At 39.1% G+C, this 18,030-nt stretch overlaps 1 protein-coding gene across 3 annotated transcripts; it reads right to left on the reverse strand.

Annotated features, from left to right (window-relative positions):
* Positions 1–282: 282 nt before the first annotated feature.
* On the reverse strand, positions 283–15,195 carry LOC133127743 (laminin subunit alpha-3-like). Of its 3 annotated transcripts, none has more exons than XM_061240877.1 (17): positions 15,166–15,195; positions 13,788–13,932; positions 12,860–12,964; positions 12,171–12,322; positions 11,531–11,648; positions 11,061–11,201; positions 10,655–10,785; positions 9,523–9,657; positions 8,805–8,943; positions 8,185–8,315; positions 7,058–7,238; positions 5,897–6,052; positions 4,740–4,902; positions 3,995–4,131; positions 3,063–3,153; positions 1,162–1,275; positions 283–537 (listed from the first exon to the last, which is right to left on the reverse strand). In XM_061240877.1, the coding sequence occupies exons 1-17, from the start codon at positions 15,180–15,182 to the stop codon at positions 392–394; spliced, it is 2,202 nt and encodes a 733-aa protein (XP_061096861.1). In that variant the 5' UTR covers positions 15,183–15,195; the 3' UTR covers positions 283–391. The 3 variants fall into 3 exon arrangements, with proteins under 3 accessions (XP_061096861.1, XP_061096862.1, XP_061096863.1); XM_061240878.1 differs by lacking the exon at positions 15,166–15,195 and adding an exon at positions 14,248–14,554; XM_061240879.1 differs by lacking the exon at positions 15,166–15,195 and adding an exon at positions 14,414–14,522.
* Positions 15,196–18,030: the final 2,835 nt, after the last annotated feature.

Genomic DNA, 18,030 nt, shown 5'->3' on the forward strand with positions numbered 1-18,030 from the left:
TCTGGAGCTGACAATATATGTGCTAATTTCAGGATCCAATAGATACCATTATGTGTTACATTGTCGTGACATTAAGATTACTGTGCACTTGCATTTAGAATACTCTCTGGACTGCTGAAATGACACATTGAAATAAAAGATTACATTAGCAATAGAACTGTAACCAATTTGCCTACTGAATGTGCAGAGAACATTTTACGTGACATGATTAGGTGGAATAAGTAATTTTCCCATGCACAAAATAATATTTTCCACCTTTTCCATAATTTACATTCTTTATTGTCCAATTTAAAATGCTCGATTAACCAGCCACAACTTTCCATTTAGCAATGGCCAATGCTCTGTCAGCAGTGAATATGATGTCATTGTTTCATCAGTGCACAGTGTTCCCTCAGCTTGCAGGGCACTCTTGGGTATTCACTGGGCCGAACACTTGAGGTGCTTTGCCAAAGGAGATGGGCTTCCCGTTTATCCGCAGGTTTCGTATGCAGCCAACAAAAGATGCCTTGACTGGAGGTTTGTGGTGCAAGAAAGTGTCTGTGCAGGGAGAAAAAGGTTATTTATTTAATGTTATTTATTTTCATTAGGGTGGCAGTATAGTGGAGAATCGGTTCTTGGCCCTTGGGGACCATGATTTGATTATTCCTGGTTTATGGCTTCTTATACACTCACTGAGCACTTTATTAAGTATTTATTATACTTTTTTATACTTCTACTGCTGTAGCCTATCCACTTAGAGTTATGATGCATTGTGTGTTCAGAGATGCTCTTCTGCATACCACTGTTGTAATGAGTGGTTATTTGCGTTACTGTCACCTTCCTGTAATCTTTGACCAGTCTGGCCATTCTCCTCTGACGTCTCTCATTAACAAGGCGATTCTGTCTGCAGAACTGCTGCTCAATGTTTTTTTTGCACCATTCTTTGCAAACTCTAGACCACCCCGTCTGCCACCAACAATCATTCCATGGTCAAAATTTTTTTCCTGCACTGCTGCCAGACAATTTGATGGCATGAATAAGTAGGTGTAATAAAGTGAAAATGTTCCTAATAAAGTGCATTTTTGCAATCTATATGCAGTGCCTTAAAGTTTATAACTGTATCCACTTTTACAGAAACAAACCAATTTGCCTGGTGACGTGGTGAGCCGTGTGTGACAGTACCTGGAACACCACCGGCATAGAGGTGACATCCACTGCTTATGCCAGAGAAAGAGGAACCTCTCATGTGCTCAGACTTCTCGTCCACAGTCAGCTGAACAGTGTTCTTTCTGGAAACTAAAAAAAGAAGGCGGTATATTTAGATTTGAGAAGATCTAACAGGCTAATCCCTGAAAACATCCTAAAATATACAGTATATGCACAGAATTATTGGTGGCTTACCACACACGTAATATGAGTGCATAAGTTGATGACTAAATGTTTTTTCTGGAATAGGTTGTAATCTGTAAATGAACCCTATGGAAAGTGTATACGGAGAGCTATAAAAGCTTACTAAGACCGAGCAATGTCTCTGGGTTTAATTTTTTATGAGACAATAGACACATTATTTTTTACATTTTATCTAACCAGGTTAGTCCCAGTTAGTCAAGGGAGACCTGGCCAAGATGGCAGCAGCAGATAAAATTGCAGAGAATATAAAACCATGGAAATGAAACAATATCACATATCCAAACAAAGTGTGAGCGAGCGCACGAGAGAGGCAAGGGGAGAGAAACACTAGAAAGACTAAGAGCAAGCAAAATCTATTCAAATTATTCAAAGCAACAACAATTTACAATTGAATTAGCTTCCATAGCCCTAACAACTGATTTGAACTAAACCAAAGCTTAAAGGGATCAGTGTCTAAGCTTTAAATCTTTCTGCAGGCTATTCCATGCCAAGGGGGCATGGGTCAACTTTTTCATGTCAGAGCTTTTGGGACAGTTAACAGAAGGGAACCTTGAGACCTCAGGCTATACTGCCCTCCAAGCTTCTGTGTAAAGTAGATGCATAAATAATAAGGAAGCTCTCCTAAAATGGGCGTATAAATAAACATATACTTGTGACTGAGCGTACTGCTTGGACAGAGATAGCCAACCAGCCCTGGAATACAATGTGCAATGATGAGTAAAAGCTTTACAGTTTGTAACAAATCTCAAAGCAATACAATAAACAGTATCTAACATACAAAGACACTGAGCTGATGTATTCATATACAAGAGATCTCCATAATCAAGTAAAGGTAAAATAGTTTTTAAGAGCTCCTTCATAAGCACTACATAGCACATTCATTTATCATTCATTATCTTAAGTAGACACCAACTGTCTGTCATCAAGATGGCATTTGTACATTACGTTACCTTCGCTATTTATGTAGTGATGAAATTATAAAAAGCATGTATATTTCTTTACTGAAATAATGAGTGGTTTTGTCAGATTACACTGGATTTTAGAGTTATTTTTGCTCAAAGAAAGTCTGAATTTTTTAAGCTGATTTTGGGGTACCCATAACAGACATGGCACAATGTAGCAATACCAAAATAGTTTGTGAGCCTGCCGCCACTTGCAAAAATGGCATTGCGACTGGTTTTGAAATAGGCGAATTATGACTGTTCAAAATTTGCTATTTTCAATGGGAGTGTCAACCAACACAAACATATAGTGACTGCCAATATGAGCATTCATAAGTGCTTATATCCATAACCAACATAAGGATCTTGCGTCACTTCACTTGATATGTCATGGTAATGTCATGGTAATGTCATTTACTGCCTCAATGTTGACATAATACACACAGTATACCTATTTGTGGTTATTGACATAAGCGTTTATGAATGCTTATGTAGTGCTTATGAAGGAGTTACAGTATATCGCTCTTTTGTAGGAGCCTTCAAATAAAGTGTTACCAAAAGTTGCACGCAGCTACTAGTTTTCTCTTTCACTATGATGCTTTGTAAAGTGTGATTGGTTTCTAAAATAAAACTGTCTCACTACAACTATTGAAGGTTACTATAGAAATGACTATAGAACTATAGAAAGTACAGACACACTGAGGAGCAGAGCGAGGTATTTGAGCACTGTACCTGTCACACGGTGGAACAGGCCGTCACAAAGGCCTTGCTGTGTTACAGACACGCTGGATTCACCTGCTGTACTTCTCGCCTTGAGCACAACCTACGGGAGGAGAAAAGGGCATTCTGTTATCAGTGGTGCTGGTGGCCACCACAGCGTTTTGGAAAAGATTAGGCAGTTAGTCATGTTTCGCTTTGCTGATGGCGACCATCGGCATGGTGGGGGACGGTGGTGTGGATACAGTCATGTATCCCCAGTCATGTGTGTATATCAGTCCTGGGTCAAATACATAATTGTTTTGAATTAAAATAACAATATTTCTATGCTTTACTGAGCTTGTCTGGTGTATTTTGTACCTATGAAATACTGTCGAAAAGTGAAAACCCCACATTCTGGTCCTCTTGGTTGGCTCAATTGCACCAGGGCAGATCAATCGAGCACAGAAAAGTATTTAAATCCAAAATAATTACGCATTTGCCCCAGGTCTGGTGTGGATGAAGCCTCAGTCATATAAACAGAGATGGACAAAATATTTAGGGCAGAACGAAAGGCCAAAGAGCCTTTCTAAGAGGCTCAGTATTCCTTCAATACACAGCAGGATTAATCTGAAGAACATTGAACTGAAGAACAAGAACATCTTACTAATTTGTACCCAAAGAGAACATGACTTTCAGGGTACATTTGGGAAATATGATCCTTGAAGAACAAAAATGTACCTCCATTGTCACTTAATTTCTGACAGTGTATGTACTGCTAACCGCAGATGCGGATGCGCATGCAATCAAAAACAGCAGGCGATTCGTCCACTAAATCAGCGCATACAAGTCACTGTCATTACATGAGCAAAAAGTGGGCTGCAGCATTGCTTGTCCTGCAATTATGCATGATCAAACAAGGGGTTACCAATGGCAGCGTGCCATATGGTGCATAAGCCTGGGCTCACCTCCCCGTTCTTCATGAACAAAACAAGGTGGGGGTGATGCTGATCCCTGATGTGGAGGAGAATGCCTGTCATGTTTCTGGGCCGAACCTCAAACTCCAGGTGAAAGCCCACACCCATAAAATTGGAATTAGGGCAGTCTGAAAAAGGGAAACACTGTTTAGAAAATACTTTATTAAACCCTGTGGAGTAATTTGTCCTCTGAATTTGACCCATGATAGTTACTTAGGAGCAGTGGGCAGCCACAGTGCAGCACCCAGGGAGCAAAGTGGGATAAAGGGCTTTGCTCAATCACCCGGCAGCTGTGCAGATCGTGGCCACACCAGGGCTTGAACCACCAACCTTCCGGGTCCAGTCATGTACCTTAGCCACAACGCTACAGGCTGCCTCACAAAATTTGAAATATATATATACTTTTTAAAATCAACTTTTTTTTTCACTCTTATTTGGAAAACCTAATCATAATTTGTGCGATTACTGCAATGTACTTTGTCTATATATTGGAGAGTGTACTCCTTTCATTTACACTATTGAATTTTCTGGGAATTTCACTGAACAATTTGGGTTAAGAATCTCACTCGGATACATCAGCATTTTTTTATTTCCTGACCTCTTGGTACAAAATCAATTCCCCTATCACTGCGGTTTATTACAGACGTTGTACATGCAAGGTTCCTGCCATGTTAATTTAACAATACTCTGGCATTTAACATGAGGCAAAGGAATTTAAATGAGAAGAATGTGCAACCTAAAGCAACATATCCCCCTTTTCCTGAGAAGTAGGCCCCCTTTTCAGTGTTTCCATTGAAACACGGTGGAGCTCCGTGATTGGCTGAGGGCTCCTCAATCCACTGGTTGTTCATCTTAAAATTCCGAATGCAACCCACCACACTTTCCCTAGGGAGAAGCCTCTGCAGGAAGAAACACATTTATCGGTCTCCTGCTGTCAACAATCTGCTGTGTACAATTAAATGTGGCTTATTTACACAAATGAGCATATCTGGGTGTGAAGGTAATACATTCTGACAAGCACTCTGGGTTTCAAGTGCTACAGTGTTAGGCACCCACAGCAGCAGAAAGTATATGTGTGGGACTGCCTGTCTGTCTGAGTGTGTGGTAAGTGCAGTAGCATCTGGTGAGCTGAAATTTGGTGGGGCACAAAACTTTCCTTAAAACTAATAATTGATCTCATCCGGTTTTCATTCATGAAGCTTGGCAACAATAGGACTAATCAATTGGCAAGTAACACACAGCTTCTTCATATTGTGTTAGGGGGATTAAATCATGAATTAAATTGATCCGTTACAAATCCGTTTTAATCACTAAGTAGCCTACATAACAAAACCTGGGCTTCAAGATTGTTAACAATCTACGCATTGCAGATCTTTTCCAGTCTATTCTTTGAGTCAGAAACAAGGCTAAACGTGTCTTCAAAAGTCTACACGTGTCTGCAAATGAAGTTGATGGAAAATGTACACAAAAATAAAAATAAAAGTATAAGGCCTGTGCTGCCTAATTGGGGAGAGCTGCTATATCTGATGGTACTGAGTATTTTGTGAATTATGTATTGAATGTATTGATACTCCAGACACGAGGGGTCTCCACCTCTGCTTAGTGATTAAAATCTAAATATTCTAAATTGTTTTTAATCTCTCTAAGATGTGAAGAAGCTGTGTTTGAATTTCTGAATGATTAGTCAGATCATTGGCATGTTTCTTATTCAAGGAAAATGAATAAAAACTTTTTTTTAAATTAGTTAATGTGTTAGTTTTGTGCCCCACCAATTTTCAGTTTATCAGACTTACTGGGTAAGTGTATGTACATGGTACACGTGTGTCTATGTGTTTGAGTGCTGTGTTTATGCATGGTTGCACATGTGAGTGTGTAAGAGATGAGACCCTTTACCTGACTCTCAGTGTAGGTGTACTGAGGCACAGAACCCAGGAAAACTGGTGGCTGCAACTCCAGAGAGGAGCCGTTACTGTGGGTTAGGACACCATCCATGGCACGGTGTTGATCCACGACCAAGTGGAATGTATTCATCTCTAAGCTGAACATGACCTGTCCAAAGAGAGATTATGATGATGCAGCATGATGATTACATCATCAGTATGAGCCAGAGGAACATAACAACTTGTAACATAATTATGCTGAATTTAAGGGCGGTATTCGAGTATGGGCATTTGAAATTTATATGAACTGTCATCTTGGACAATTTAAACAGTCCCATTCAGCTCTGCATCGCCTGTAAGACTGATGTTAGGCCACAGTCTAACTTACATTTTCCCAGATTCGCTACCAGTCCATGGAGCTCAACCATGCACTAGAATAGTGCCTTAACAGTATGAGCTACTCAGCAGAGGAGCCTGATACTGTATTAATATTGTAAGAATAATCAGTGTAACATTATATAACAGCAAAATAGCCCTGAGTTTGCTCTGTGGCTGACATTACATTACATTATTACATTACATTAATGGCATTTGCCAGAGCGACGTACAACAAAGTGCATACCCATAAACAGGGATAAGTGCGCTGAAAGACCCTAGAGGGAAGTACAATTTCAACTGCTATCTGTACAACAAAGATAAGGACCAGGGCCCATTTTTTTGATTAATATTATTTTTTCTTCAAACCGCAACACGCAAATGTACAAACAAACCCCTTAAGCCCCTGCTTACCTAGCCAAACTAAAATAAAATAAAGATATAGTTTCTACTGTGGCTAAGAGAGGTATTTCTGTGGCTGAGGTATGAAAGGCCAATGTTTTGTGGTGTGAATTTAATGATAGCGTGTTACACCAGACCGTCTTTCACATGGCTAATACATTTGTGCATCATGACAAGGACATGCTTGAGAAACTAGTGGCCCTAAACCAACTATAATTCTTGTTGTATGTTATAATTACACAACTTAAGTGAACAGCCTCTCCCATAGCCCAGTCTGAAATATACTCTTACACATATCACACTACACAATACATACAGCACACTTAGCTCAGCTAAGTAAGTCTTTCCGAATAAGGTGATGTTTTCTATATTTAACAACATAATGTAAATGACTTACCGTGTGCCACTTTCCATCATTACACATTTCCATGTGGGTGATTGGCAAATTCCCCCCGACAGACAGTTTGATCCTGCCTTTAGTTATGTACAGGGCCATGTGCCAGTGACCTCGTTTACTGCCAACAAAAAGCAGTAGCCCCTCCGCTGACCTGGTCCTGAAAGCTAGTGAGAAATGAGGCCTAAGGACAAATGTGACATTAAATGTTTCATGTAAAGTTATGTTGTGTTAAGTGTATGCTATTTTAAGTTATACTAGAGACACATTTATCCAGAGTGAAAAAGAACAAAGTACATTCTTCAGTACATTTTTTTGGAGAGAGAGAGAGAGGGAGAGAGAAAAAGAAAAGAAAGCAATGCATCAGACTAGCAGCAAATTACATCACAGCTTGGCAACAAGCAAGCTTATTTTGGTAGGCCTATATGGCTGTATACAGTGGCTTCAGAAAGTATACAGACCCCTTCACTTTTTATACACTTATTGTGTTGTATATTTAATTTTAAATGGATGAAATTGCCGTTTTGCCCATCATTCTACACTCAATAACATATAATGACAAAGTGAAAACATGTTTTTAGAATTTTTTGCAAATGTATTAAAAATCTAAAACTGAAATCTCTCATTTAAAGGTACAATAGGTATGATTTTTGTGTTAAAACATTGTTAAAAGACTATTGTAAATCCCTTCTCATCATTGAAAAAGGCTCACTGACCCACCCTCTGCCTGTGTTTATAGTCTTTAAATTTGAGTTTCAAAATATACAGTTGATGGCCCGACACTCTACCAGAGCACTGTACCTGAGCATTGTATATCTGTACAGTAATTAAAGCTCATTGGTTGAAAATTGGTTCTTATTGCCACAGTCAATGGCATTTCAACATCAGCACATTTACAGAGAAGGGGGAGGGATAAACAGTGTAGTGGTTTGAAGGTGTTTGTCTGCTATTCATCTCTTGACCGTTAGAAGTCCAAAATTACCTACTGTACCTTTAAGTATTGAGTGGCAACTTGCATTCTGTTTGCTGTAATTGTCCTTGAGATGTATCTAGAACTTGATTGGAGTCCACCTGTGGCAAACTGCACAGAAAGGCATACACCAGTATATATAGAGAGAGATACTGCCTACCTGTAATTGAGCACCTGTGGAGCGATGTTGTATCTCAGATGGCTGGTGGGGCCTCCAAGGTGGTAAGCACGATTGACAGCAGGGGGGAGACTGCACCTAGAGGTGCTGTCACCCTGCCAAAGTTCTGTCTCCTGCCCAGTGCAGAGAGAGGGACATATTATGTACTGTTACGTGTCATATTAGACCACGGTATTTCTTAGCTCATTGCTATCACACCCTAGCCTGCAACAGGCAGAATCATCTTAGGGGTGTTGGCAGGCTGGGTTGAGAAAGGAGGCGTAGACATTTTTTGTATGTAAACAAAGGGCCACATCAAGGCCTAAAATTCTGCGTAGTCTGCCTTTTGACACTTGCTCCAGAAACAAGCTCATCTTCAATAATGTGATTTTCAAGTGATTGTATAAGTTTACTACGCACCATAAACACTGAGATATGTTCTTGTTTTGATAGAGAAGGTGCTGTTGGCCTGTAAAAACTACCTCAACAGGGCTCATTTGATAAATAGAGGATAAGGAGTTGCAGTGATAGTGCTGACAGTGCCAAAGCTCCCATGTTTTCTGCTGTAGGTGACTTCTTTGTTCCTACACCATGGCTACCTCCTGTGTGGAAATGACACCTACCCAAGCGGAGTGGCCGGGGTCCTGGTAGAGGCTGGCGACAATGAGCTGTGGAGGATGCTCTGCTGCACAGACGCCCACAGACACGTCCCCACTGGAGCTGAATGCACTCAAGTCCTCCGGCTTGTACAGGGCACCGGGTCTAGAAGCAGTCAGAATGAGCTTTCAATGTGGGGCGGGCAGTGCTTGGATTCAATATATATATCGCCAGCCTCTACCATATATGTATCAAACTCAAAACCGGATATCAAATAATCAAAATCAAAACATCTGGCTAGCTTCTCTATTTTGAGCAGGACATAACTAACCAAAATGTGTAACCATAGCAGTGTGCTAAAACAGTAGCCACCTTAACGGCTTAAAGAAGAATAAAAACATTTTATTTTGAGGGTGAATTGGCCAAAAATATTAACGACCCCTTCTTATATTTCTTATATATCTTGGGTAAAAGACCATGTTATAAACGGAATAATCTACTCCGAGGTGGTCATTAAAGGGTTATAATACACTCCGTAGAGGCATCATGCGTTAAAACCCTTTAATGGCCACCTCATTGTGGATTATTCCTAACTTTTATTCTATTAATATATTAATTATTCCATTCGCAGAATACTAGCTAAGTGTTGTTAATTTAGATACATAACCTCAATTTTCCTTCATTTTGTAATCCAATAATCCAATAGTGTCCTGTCAAAAAAAAAATAGGAAACTGGCAAATGACCTCCTCATGTAAAGATTGGTGAGGCAGCCCTGGAAGGTGCCTTTCCCCAGCAGGACGTCTGGTCCATTAGCAGTGACCAAAGAGGAGAGAGGCTGCACCTGTCCCAAATCCTCTTCATCAACTCTCATTTCTAGCCTGAGGAAGGCATAGATAAAACTGATTACCAAACATATCCCAAAATAAACCATTCATATAGTCACACAGTGAAATTTTTAGTGATTAATAAACTCTTACGGAGTTTATATCCACTACAGCCAGAGTGAACGGAATTAACACTGGACACACCGTGCATGTATTCAGAAAAGCTGTAACTTTCCTCTTGGTTCACAGCCAGCTTAGTTCAGCTTAGTTCACAACATACATCAAAGGCTTTATGATAAACCTGTTGGCTAAATACTTAAAGGTGCAATAGGTAAGAGGTTTGTGTTAAAACACTGCTGCAAGACCATTCCTAGCATTGAAAAAGGCTCACTGACATGTTTACCCTCTGCCTGTGTTTATTGTCCTTGAATTTGGGTTGCAAAATATACAATTGACCAACACTGTTCCAAAACATTGTTTAGCTGTATAATAATTCAAACTCATTGGCTGAAAATTGTTTCTAATTGCCACACCCAATGGCATTGGGGGGGGGGGGGGTGTCCTCTCTTGACCATTAGAAGTCCAAAATGACCTATTGTACCTTGTACCTTTAAGAAGGTCATAACAACTGTTAATATTTTTTCTGCTTATTAAAATGGGCACTTATTAAAAGCAGAGGTGGGTTCAAATAGTATTTGTTTTGGATTCAAATACCTTTCTGCCTTTGACTACGCTTGCCTTGTGTATCAGAACAAATGAAATGATCCCAAAAGTGTAAACTCATCTGCTCTTCCTTGCAGGCTCAAATGCACCAGGCTTGATTAGAAGACACAGAAAATCAAAAAGCAAATACTAGTATTTGTTGAATGCAAAGCAAATACTATTTGAACCCAGGTCTAATTAAAACCAAATTCTTCTGAGTAAATATTTAAATATCCTGATGCTTTTTAGCTCCATTTTGCAAAATTATGAATGAGGCGCACACACATACTTGTAGTTACAAATACCATAATTTAATATATTGTAGAAAATTCTTAAATATTTTTCCTACCTTGAACCACGCTTTTTAACCGTCAGGTAGTGCCATTTACCATCTTTGTACATTCGATTTGACTTCAAGGCTCTCTTATCCAAGTTGAATACTACAAACCCGTCAACCAGGGAAAGTTCCATTCCAATGTCCTATCAGGAAAATATATTAACAATAGGACAATTTAAACAGCATCTGCACCTTCTGATAGACTGGAAGCTGATCATTGAAAATGTCAAGACAATAAGCAAAACTGCAGAAAACTGTTCACCCCCATATGCTGTAACAGACTATTGACTAAATGCATTTGTCAAATCAGATGAATTATAGATTGCCCCTCTGTTGCTCCAATAGTTAAACTACATCATGCTCCTGGGAATTTGTTTAATTTGCAAGGTGGGAGGGCGTTTAGTAGCGAGAAATGTACCCCCTGGTTGTTTTTCAGCAAAACACCCCCATTCTGCAAGGTTCTGAACCCCAGGGAGATTGTCATGTCGGCGTTCAGCTTGAAGCCCCTCGGTGGTGCAGAGAGGGAGCCACCCAGGGCAAACGTGGACTCACGGATTGCCTGAGGTCAAACAGAGGGCAGGGTAAAGCTCCTCCCACAACACGGATGGGTTATTAATGCCACTGGGCTGCCTATTTACTGAAGGGTAACATCATCTGTAAAAGTATTACACAGCACATTTACTAATGAGATGGTAACAGCTGACAGATGGAATTGTATTGTCAGTAACCTCATGGAACACTGACAATACTATACCGAATATTTAATTTTCAGATTGTAACAATTGATAGTTTGGAGAATCACAGTACATCATGAAACAAATACTTTATTTTAAATTTACATTTTTGTATAACAAGGGCCATTGAAAATTCCTTTGCACTGTGACATACCAGAAAATCACTGGAACACCCCCGGCCAACACCAATTTCATCCTCAAACGTGACCACAATACTGTCCAACTTGATGTTTGACATGCATCCTTTAAATGGTGGGGCAGTAATGTTGTATCTGAATTTTAAAAATGCATCTTCGTTTATGAAATCGTACCACTTAATTCCACTAATGTATACACCAACAATGATTAGGTATAGGAATGCGGTATCATTATTTTAAAATCACACCATGAATGAGTAGCCTTATTAACGAATTAATTAGAATGTCAAAAGCTGTTAAAATACTTGTCAGGGGCTATTTAAAATTAGGTGTACTGGGCAGGAGGCTGAATTACTTTTTATTTCCATGATTGTACTGCATGCCGACACCTCATTGAAGCAAAGAATAGCTTTTTTACGCATACTTTTCAGTTTCATCATTTAAAGACAAACATTAATGGTACACAATTTCCAACTTTTGTCTAAATCAATTGTCTGCATCATAACAAATCTATTATAATAGAAGGCACCCAACATGTTCCAGAGAATATTGCTCATAAATATTCCTTATAGGCTGGATTTGACCCCAAGTTTATAACTATTTGAGAAAAGGCCTGTATCAAAGGCTGGAGGCCATTTTTAAAGAAAAGATGCATACCTCTCCCTCAGTGAGGATGCCAGACCCCCAAGGTAATAACTTTTGTACTCCTCCGGGGTGTATTTGGCCGTGATAACGTCCTGCCCTGTCAAACGAACCAAGATTTTCTTTGCTTGGCCAAGAAGAACAACTTGAAGCTCTTTACCTTGAGTCTGCAGAATAAGCAAGATAAACATATTCATCAAACAGTGTACATGGAAACTATCACTGAGGTTTGTCAAGTCAAATAAAACCGTAAAACTATTTATTAATTTACAGTATCAACAAATAAATTGCTATTATTCATAAACGGGAGATCGAACAGGATCAGGGTGAAGGAGCAAGGAGCAGGCAGGGGAGCAGGAAAGTAACAGGAACAGGAGTGGGCAGAATTGAGGAACAGAAGCAGGCAGGTAACAGGAACAAGAGCAGGCAGGATTCCCAGAACAGGTGCGAGCAAGATACAGAATGATAATGAAACATGAGGGAACTTGTATCAGGCCCGAGGGTATGGTCAGGAACAGAGGAAACACAAAACATGAAATGGAACACGGGGCTCAGAAAATACATAGGACCAGGTACATCAGGAAATGACTAGGAAAATAACAAGCTAACATGTGACAGAAAATCCGTCCTTCATGTAATGGTTTCAGATGAAGGACAATCATAATAATTATGTCAATCTCAATGGGTGGACTAAGAGATCTTACCAAAGGAAACTCTTTTTTTGCACTTTTCTGTTCCAGTACATTGTTACCTTCTCTCCATCGCAATACAATGTACCCTTTTTCCACAATCACAGTATAGTAAGATTCCTATTTGAAAAGAAAAACCTCATTAATTATAGCTTTTGTGAGTTTATAATCATCTATACGAACAACACAGTTGGTAAAGTGACCATTAAATGAAATAAATATAAGATCTTATTTTGCAGTTGAATTCCACAGTCTGTCTGTAGTCCATCTCTAGCATCTTTCATTTAGCACCACCCTGTGGCTATTCATACAATTCCAACCTTCTTTCCAATCATATTTTCCTGTAGTATTCCTGAGTAATACAGTACTGTGCAAAAGTTTTAGGCAGGTGTGAGAAAATGCGGTAAAATAAGAATGCTTTCAAAAATAGAAATGTTAATAGTTTCTTTTTATCAATTAACAAAATGCATGAACAAAAGAAGTGAATGAACAGAAGAAAAATCTCAATCAAATCAATATTTGCTGTGACCAACCTTTGCCCTCTCTTCTGTTCACTCACTTTGCATTTTATTAATTGATCAAAATAAACTACTGACATTCCTATTTTTGAAAGCATTCTTACTTTACAGCATTTTTTCACACCTGCCTAAAACGTTTGCACAGTACTGTAAATATTGTTGTGAACTCTTGCATAGAAAGATGAGTTTTTTTCCATACTTCTATTTACATACTGATATTTATCCTGCCGTATTCCTGGATGTTACGTATGAATTTGAACCTTTAGCATTTAACATACTATAAAGGACAATTACTACTGTATCTGCATCATATAAACTCAAAGCATAATTATGTGTTTATATGAATACCCAAATACACCATTTATGCACAAATGACACAAACTGACACAAATACATAGATGCATTTCTGTAGCGATGTCACATACCTCATTCCCAATGTAAAACAGCATTGAATTTTCTGAGTGGCTTTGGATAAATTGGTAAAATACATATATATTCTGTTGTTTTTGTATGGTTCCCCTAGCATATCCAGTTCCTTCAAAGAACTTATTATTCGGTGTTTGGGAATATCTGCAAAAGAAAGCATAAAATATAACTCAGCAAGTTTTGAATTGTTTGTATGATATTGCCTCAGGCTGGTGCAGCTTCTGCAATCCATGTGGTAATCAAACTCTCAGTCTCAACTGAGGAAATGGAATGAGTGTTTCCTCATTCTGCATGACAAGAGATGCAATTAACTTAGGGATTTCAGTCATTTTCATCTTTGTTCCAGGTTTTATCTTCACTGTGCACACTGAACTCACATGCACAACACACTCAGTAGTTGAATGTAAAATATTTTCCTCCCCTGATTCAACCAAAACTGTCAAACAAACCTATACACACCAGAGATGAATATGGCACCAAATCAAATGGAAGTGGCTATTTCCCTCATACCCCTTTCACACAGAAGCAATGACCTGGGAATGTCCTGTGTTTGCTGTTGTTGTGAAAGGGTCAACCTGCGATATCTGTCCTGGGACCACGGCCCTGCTCATGTCCTGGGAATTACCGATTTCATTGTATATTGACATCTTACAGCTGTATCATTCAATTAAAAAATCCGACGGCAGAACTCGCAGATCAAAGGCTGAGCCGTTAAGCCTGATTTATACTTCGAGTCTACGCGGAGGCTACGGCGTACTACCCTATGCCGTTGAGAGCATTTATACTTGGGGTGTCTGCGTCGCCCTGCAATTACACCACCAAAAACGCTAGTTTTCGTCGTCATTATATCCCATAATCATTTGCGATTAGTTGTGAACGGTGTGCAAAATATTTTTTCCCCCTCAGCGTGCTGCTAATATTCGTTCTTGGAGAAAATAGCCTTTATGTTGTCAAAACATTTGAAAATTCATGCTTAGAAAGCTGCTAGATGTAGGCAAGTGCATATTACATACTGTCTCTTCGCCTGACTATTTATAATACCTTTCTTTAAAAACCTTAATTTTAACTTGTCATATGGCAATGCTGGTTACGTCTTTCTCTTTGATGTTACGCTCAGGCAAGAAACAGTCTTTCTATATTTCACAAACATTCACAATGCAAAGTGAAACAAGCAGCAACTAGATCAGGTATTAGCGTAAGGTCCATTTAATTTAAACAGCGCCAATGACAACAGACTATTCTCTCTCAGCTATAGATTCCACACTTCTCGATTGCGAAGATGCTTGAACATGATTGTATACTGCAATTATTTGCATTAAGCTTACATTAGATGACTGCATAGGAGAGCAATCCTGTACATTTTAAGATTGAAAATACCCGATTATGCGCACCATCCGCCATGTTGAATCTCCAACAAATGAAACTGTCCATGATAGTGCACTTTTATTAATTTATGTATTTAGGCAAAATGTATTTTTATTGCAAAAAATATATAGCCTACAGATAAATTAATAGGAACATAACGTCCACTTTTAGTGGTTTTGAGATGGGACAGCCCTGTGCCGCAGTGAATGGGTGAGTGAGTGACCTGAATTTGCCTCTTTCTGCCGCTGGCCGCATGGCACGCTGGGGGAAAAACACTATTGTTTTCATAATTATGTCTTTGTATTTCTATCAATGATTTGTGTCTCCTTTTATATCAGTAAGTGCTGTTCCTGGTTGTGACCAAAATGAAAATACCCAGGTTTTTTTCTAATTCTTCAGAAGGTACAGAATACAACATTTAGGCTTCGGGGTTTAAATGCCTCTGTTCACTAATTATTTTACCTTCCACATGGCAGCTTTCTGTTTATGTTGCTGGCGTTCTTAAAGTTGTAAAGGCTGATGAATCGATCATTGACAGTGGAGAATTCAATACATCCTGTGTACTTCTTAAGGTCACGTAGAGGTGCTGGTGGCTGGAGGTTAAAGAATATTGCTTAAACATGGATTGTTAAGTGTGATGCAACAATGAATGTCATAAAGGCATTAGATCTGTTCTGATTTGTACTGATTCAATGATTTGTATTGATCCGACTAACTTAGTGATTGATTGATAGCTGATGAAGCAAGGTCATTATAATGCATTATCCAGGTAGGTGCTATACATTCCATTGGTGGTGGTTAAGGTAGAGATGAACAGTGCCACAAAAACACAAACCATTATTATCACAATTATTGAAAATAATTGAATTGGCTGAATTACAGTGAAGATCTTATCTGGATATCCACCGACATAGAAAACCACTTCTCCTGGATCCAAATCCAGAAGTGTTCCAAGGGAGTCTCCCTGTGCGCTGCTGGACTGGGGAGGGTAGGGGTTGGATGATGTGGATGATTTTGTGAAATTGACTTCTACATCCTGGTAGATTCTGATGGGATTATAAACAAAGGACAAAATAACGGTGAAGGATAGGGTTAGGTGTACTTCCTAAGATGTCTGTAGTAACTGATTTAAACTATAAATTGAGAACAAAAATAAAATCCAAGGAAGGACATGTAAGGTTAACTCTCCGTGTTCGGAACACCAAGTTAGCTCACTATGTTCTGAACAGTGCACATTTCATGCAGAATAAATTTTTAAAAATAATTCCAGATCAGCTTTGGTTTTGGTTTTGTGTGTGTGTGTAAAGTCTAATTCCTTCCGTTTTCATTTAAACTTGGTACGTGTCATATCCATCTCAGCCTACAGTGACATGGTAATAGTGCTACACTGTGACATTGTGGTGGGGAAGGTGTTGCTAATGAAAGACTACAAACCAGGCAGGTGTATACAGCTCAGCATGCATAACAAAGTGAATAGGCATTGTGAGCTAACATGGTCTTCTGAACACAGGTACGTTGTGCAGTTATTTGTTGTTTTCTCGAGAAATATTGTTTTAGTGTCTGGGATAGTCAATAAGCAACGATAATCATAAGCCACATCACTCAGGAGAAGAACTACCAACTAACACGGTGAATTCACGTTACTGATTTTTTGCGACTTGCAGCATTTTCAATTTTAACCTTTTTAACATTTTAACCTTTGACCATGAGATCATATGTAATTTTTACTATGAGGGGCACAATGACATGCAACAGAAACAGTACATTCAGCCTCAGTGATGTCAAAACTGCTGTGCTTGGTGAAAGAGGTTGGCATGCACCTGTAGAAGTTCACCCTGTCAAAAAATGCTTGTTCTGAAGGTGACTCTGTGACGAGGTAAGACTGGATCTGGTGCTCAGCTCCGGCCAGCATGTAAATGCAGTGCAGTTTATTGTCCCTCAGAGCCATTCCGATGTAGTCTTTGGATGACTAACAAGGAAACACAAGCCAGTCAGGTCATCATTAACCACCTTTAGTTTGAAAGCTAATCCTACGACAGGTTAACAAACAGGTTTTGATTCAGCATTTGGTGACACAAAATAGAAGCCATAGTTACAACCTGACTTTACCTGCCTAAGACTCTTCCAGACTCACAAGATATGAATATAAAATTTATGTTTTTGCTGCTAAGTATGTGTAAGACACTGAAATCTGTAATGCACAATATACTGCACTAGTTACTAAGACAATAAAGTACCTAATTTCATGAAATAATTCAATTCAATTCTGGTTTATTTTCTGAATAAAAGTAAACCTACGAGAAATGTATTCATTTAACAGAGATCAGTATGCCCAGAAATGTATATGATATGGGTTGGCAGTGTAATATAATGGAACTGGGTTTGAGCGGTTGTGTTCAAAACATACTCAGCGTTTACTCTTATACTGTTCAATGCGTACATCAAATACACTTTTCATACAACAGTATGCCAATGTGCAATTGAATTAAATGTATACATCAAACAAAAAGTTTGGAAATTTGTGTTTGGTTGATTATTTCTGTTATAACAATGCTTCTTGGCAATACATTTTATACCATTGGACAGCCTATTTATTTCCCTTTTAAATGGTGCCCCATTTGTAAGGAACATGCATTTGTGGGATGAGCAGCACAGCTGAGTATGTGGGTAGTGCTCATGAAAAATTTGCCAAATCTTCTCAGCCAATGCCAAACAGCTTATTCTGCTGTTGCTATTGACTCTTGTTTGAGCTTCCGGTACCCCCAGGTGCTGACAATCAGGTGCCTGATTGGTACCTGATTGGCAGCACCTGTGAGCATGGGCCCTGCTACAGTGGTCAATTGGTTTCTGCTCCAAGAATCGGCATGCCACGTTTGT

Source organism: Conger conger, chromosome 4, assembly GCF_963514075.1.
Source record: "Conger conger chromosome 4, fConCon1.1, whole genome shotgun sequence".
In the NCBI taxonomy this organism is placed as follows: Eukaryota; Metazoa; Chordata; class Actinopteri; order Anguilliformes; family Congridae; genus Conger; species Conger conger.

Coding starts and splice junctions, on each gene's coding strand:
- LOC133127743 (XM_061240877.1), bottom strand. Junction 10,786..11,060: donor TGCTGAAAAACAACCAGGGG/GTACATTTCTCG, acceptor TTTTCCTGATAG/GACATTGGAATGGAACTTTC. Junction 538..1,161: donor CTATGCCGGTGGTGTTCCAG/GTACTGTCACAC, acceptor CTCCCTGCACAG/ACACTTTCTTGCACCACAAA.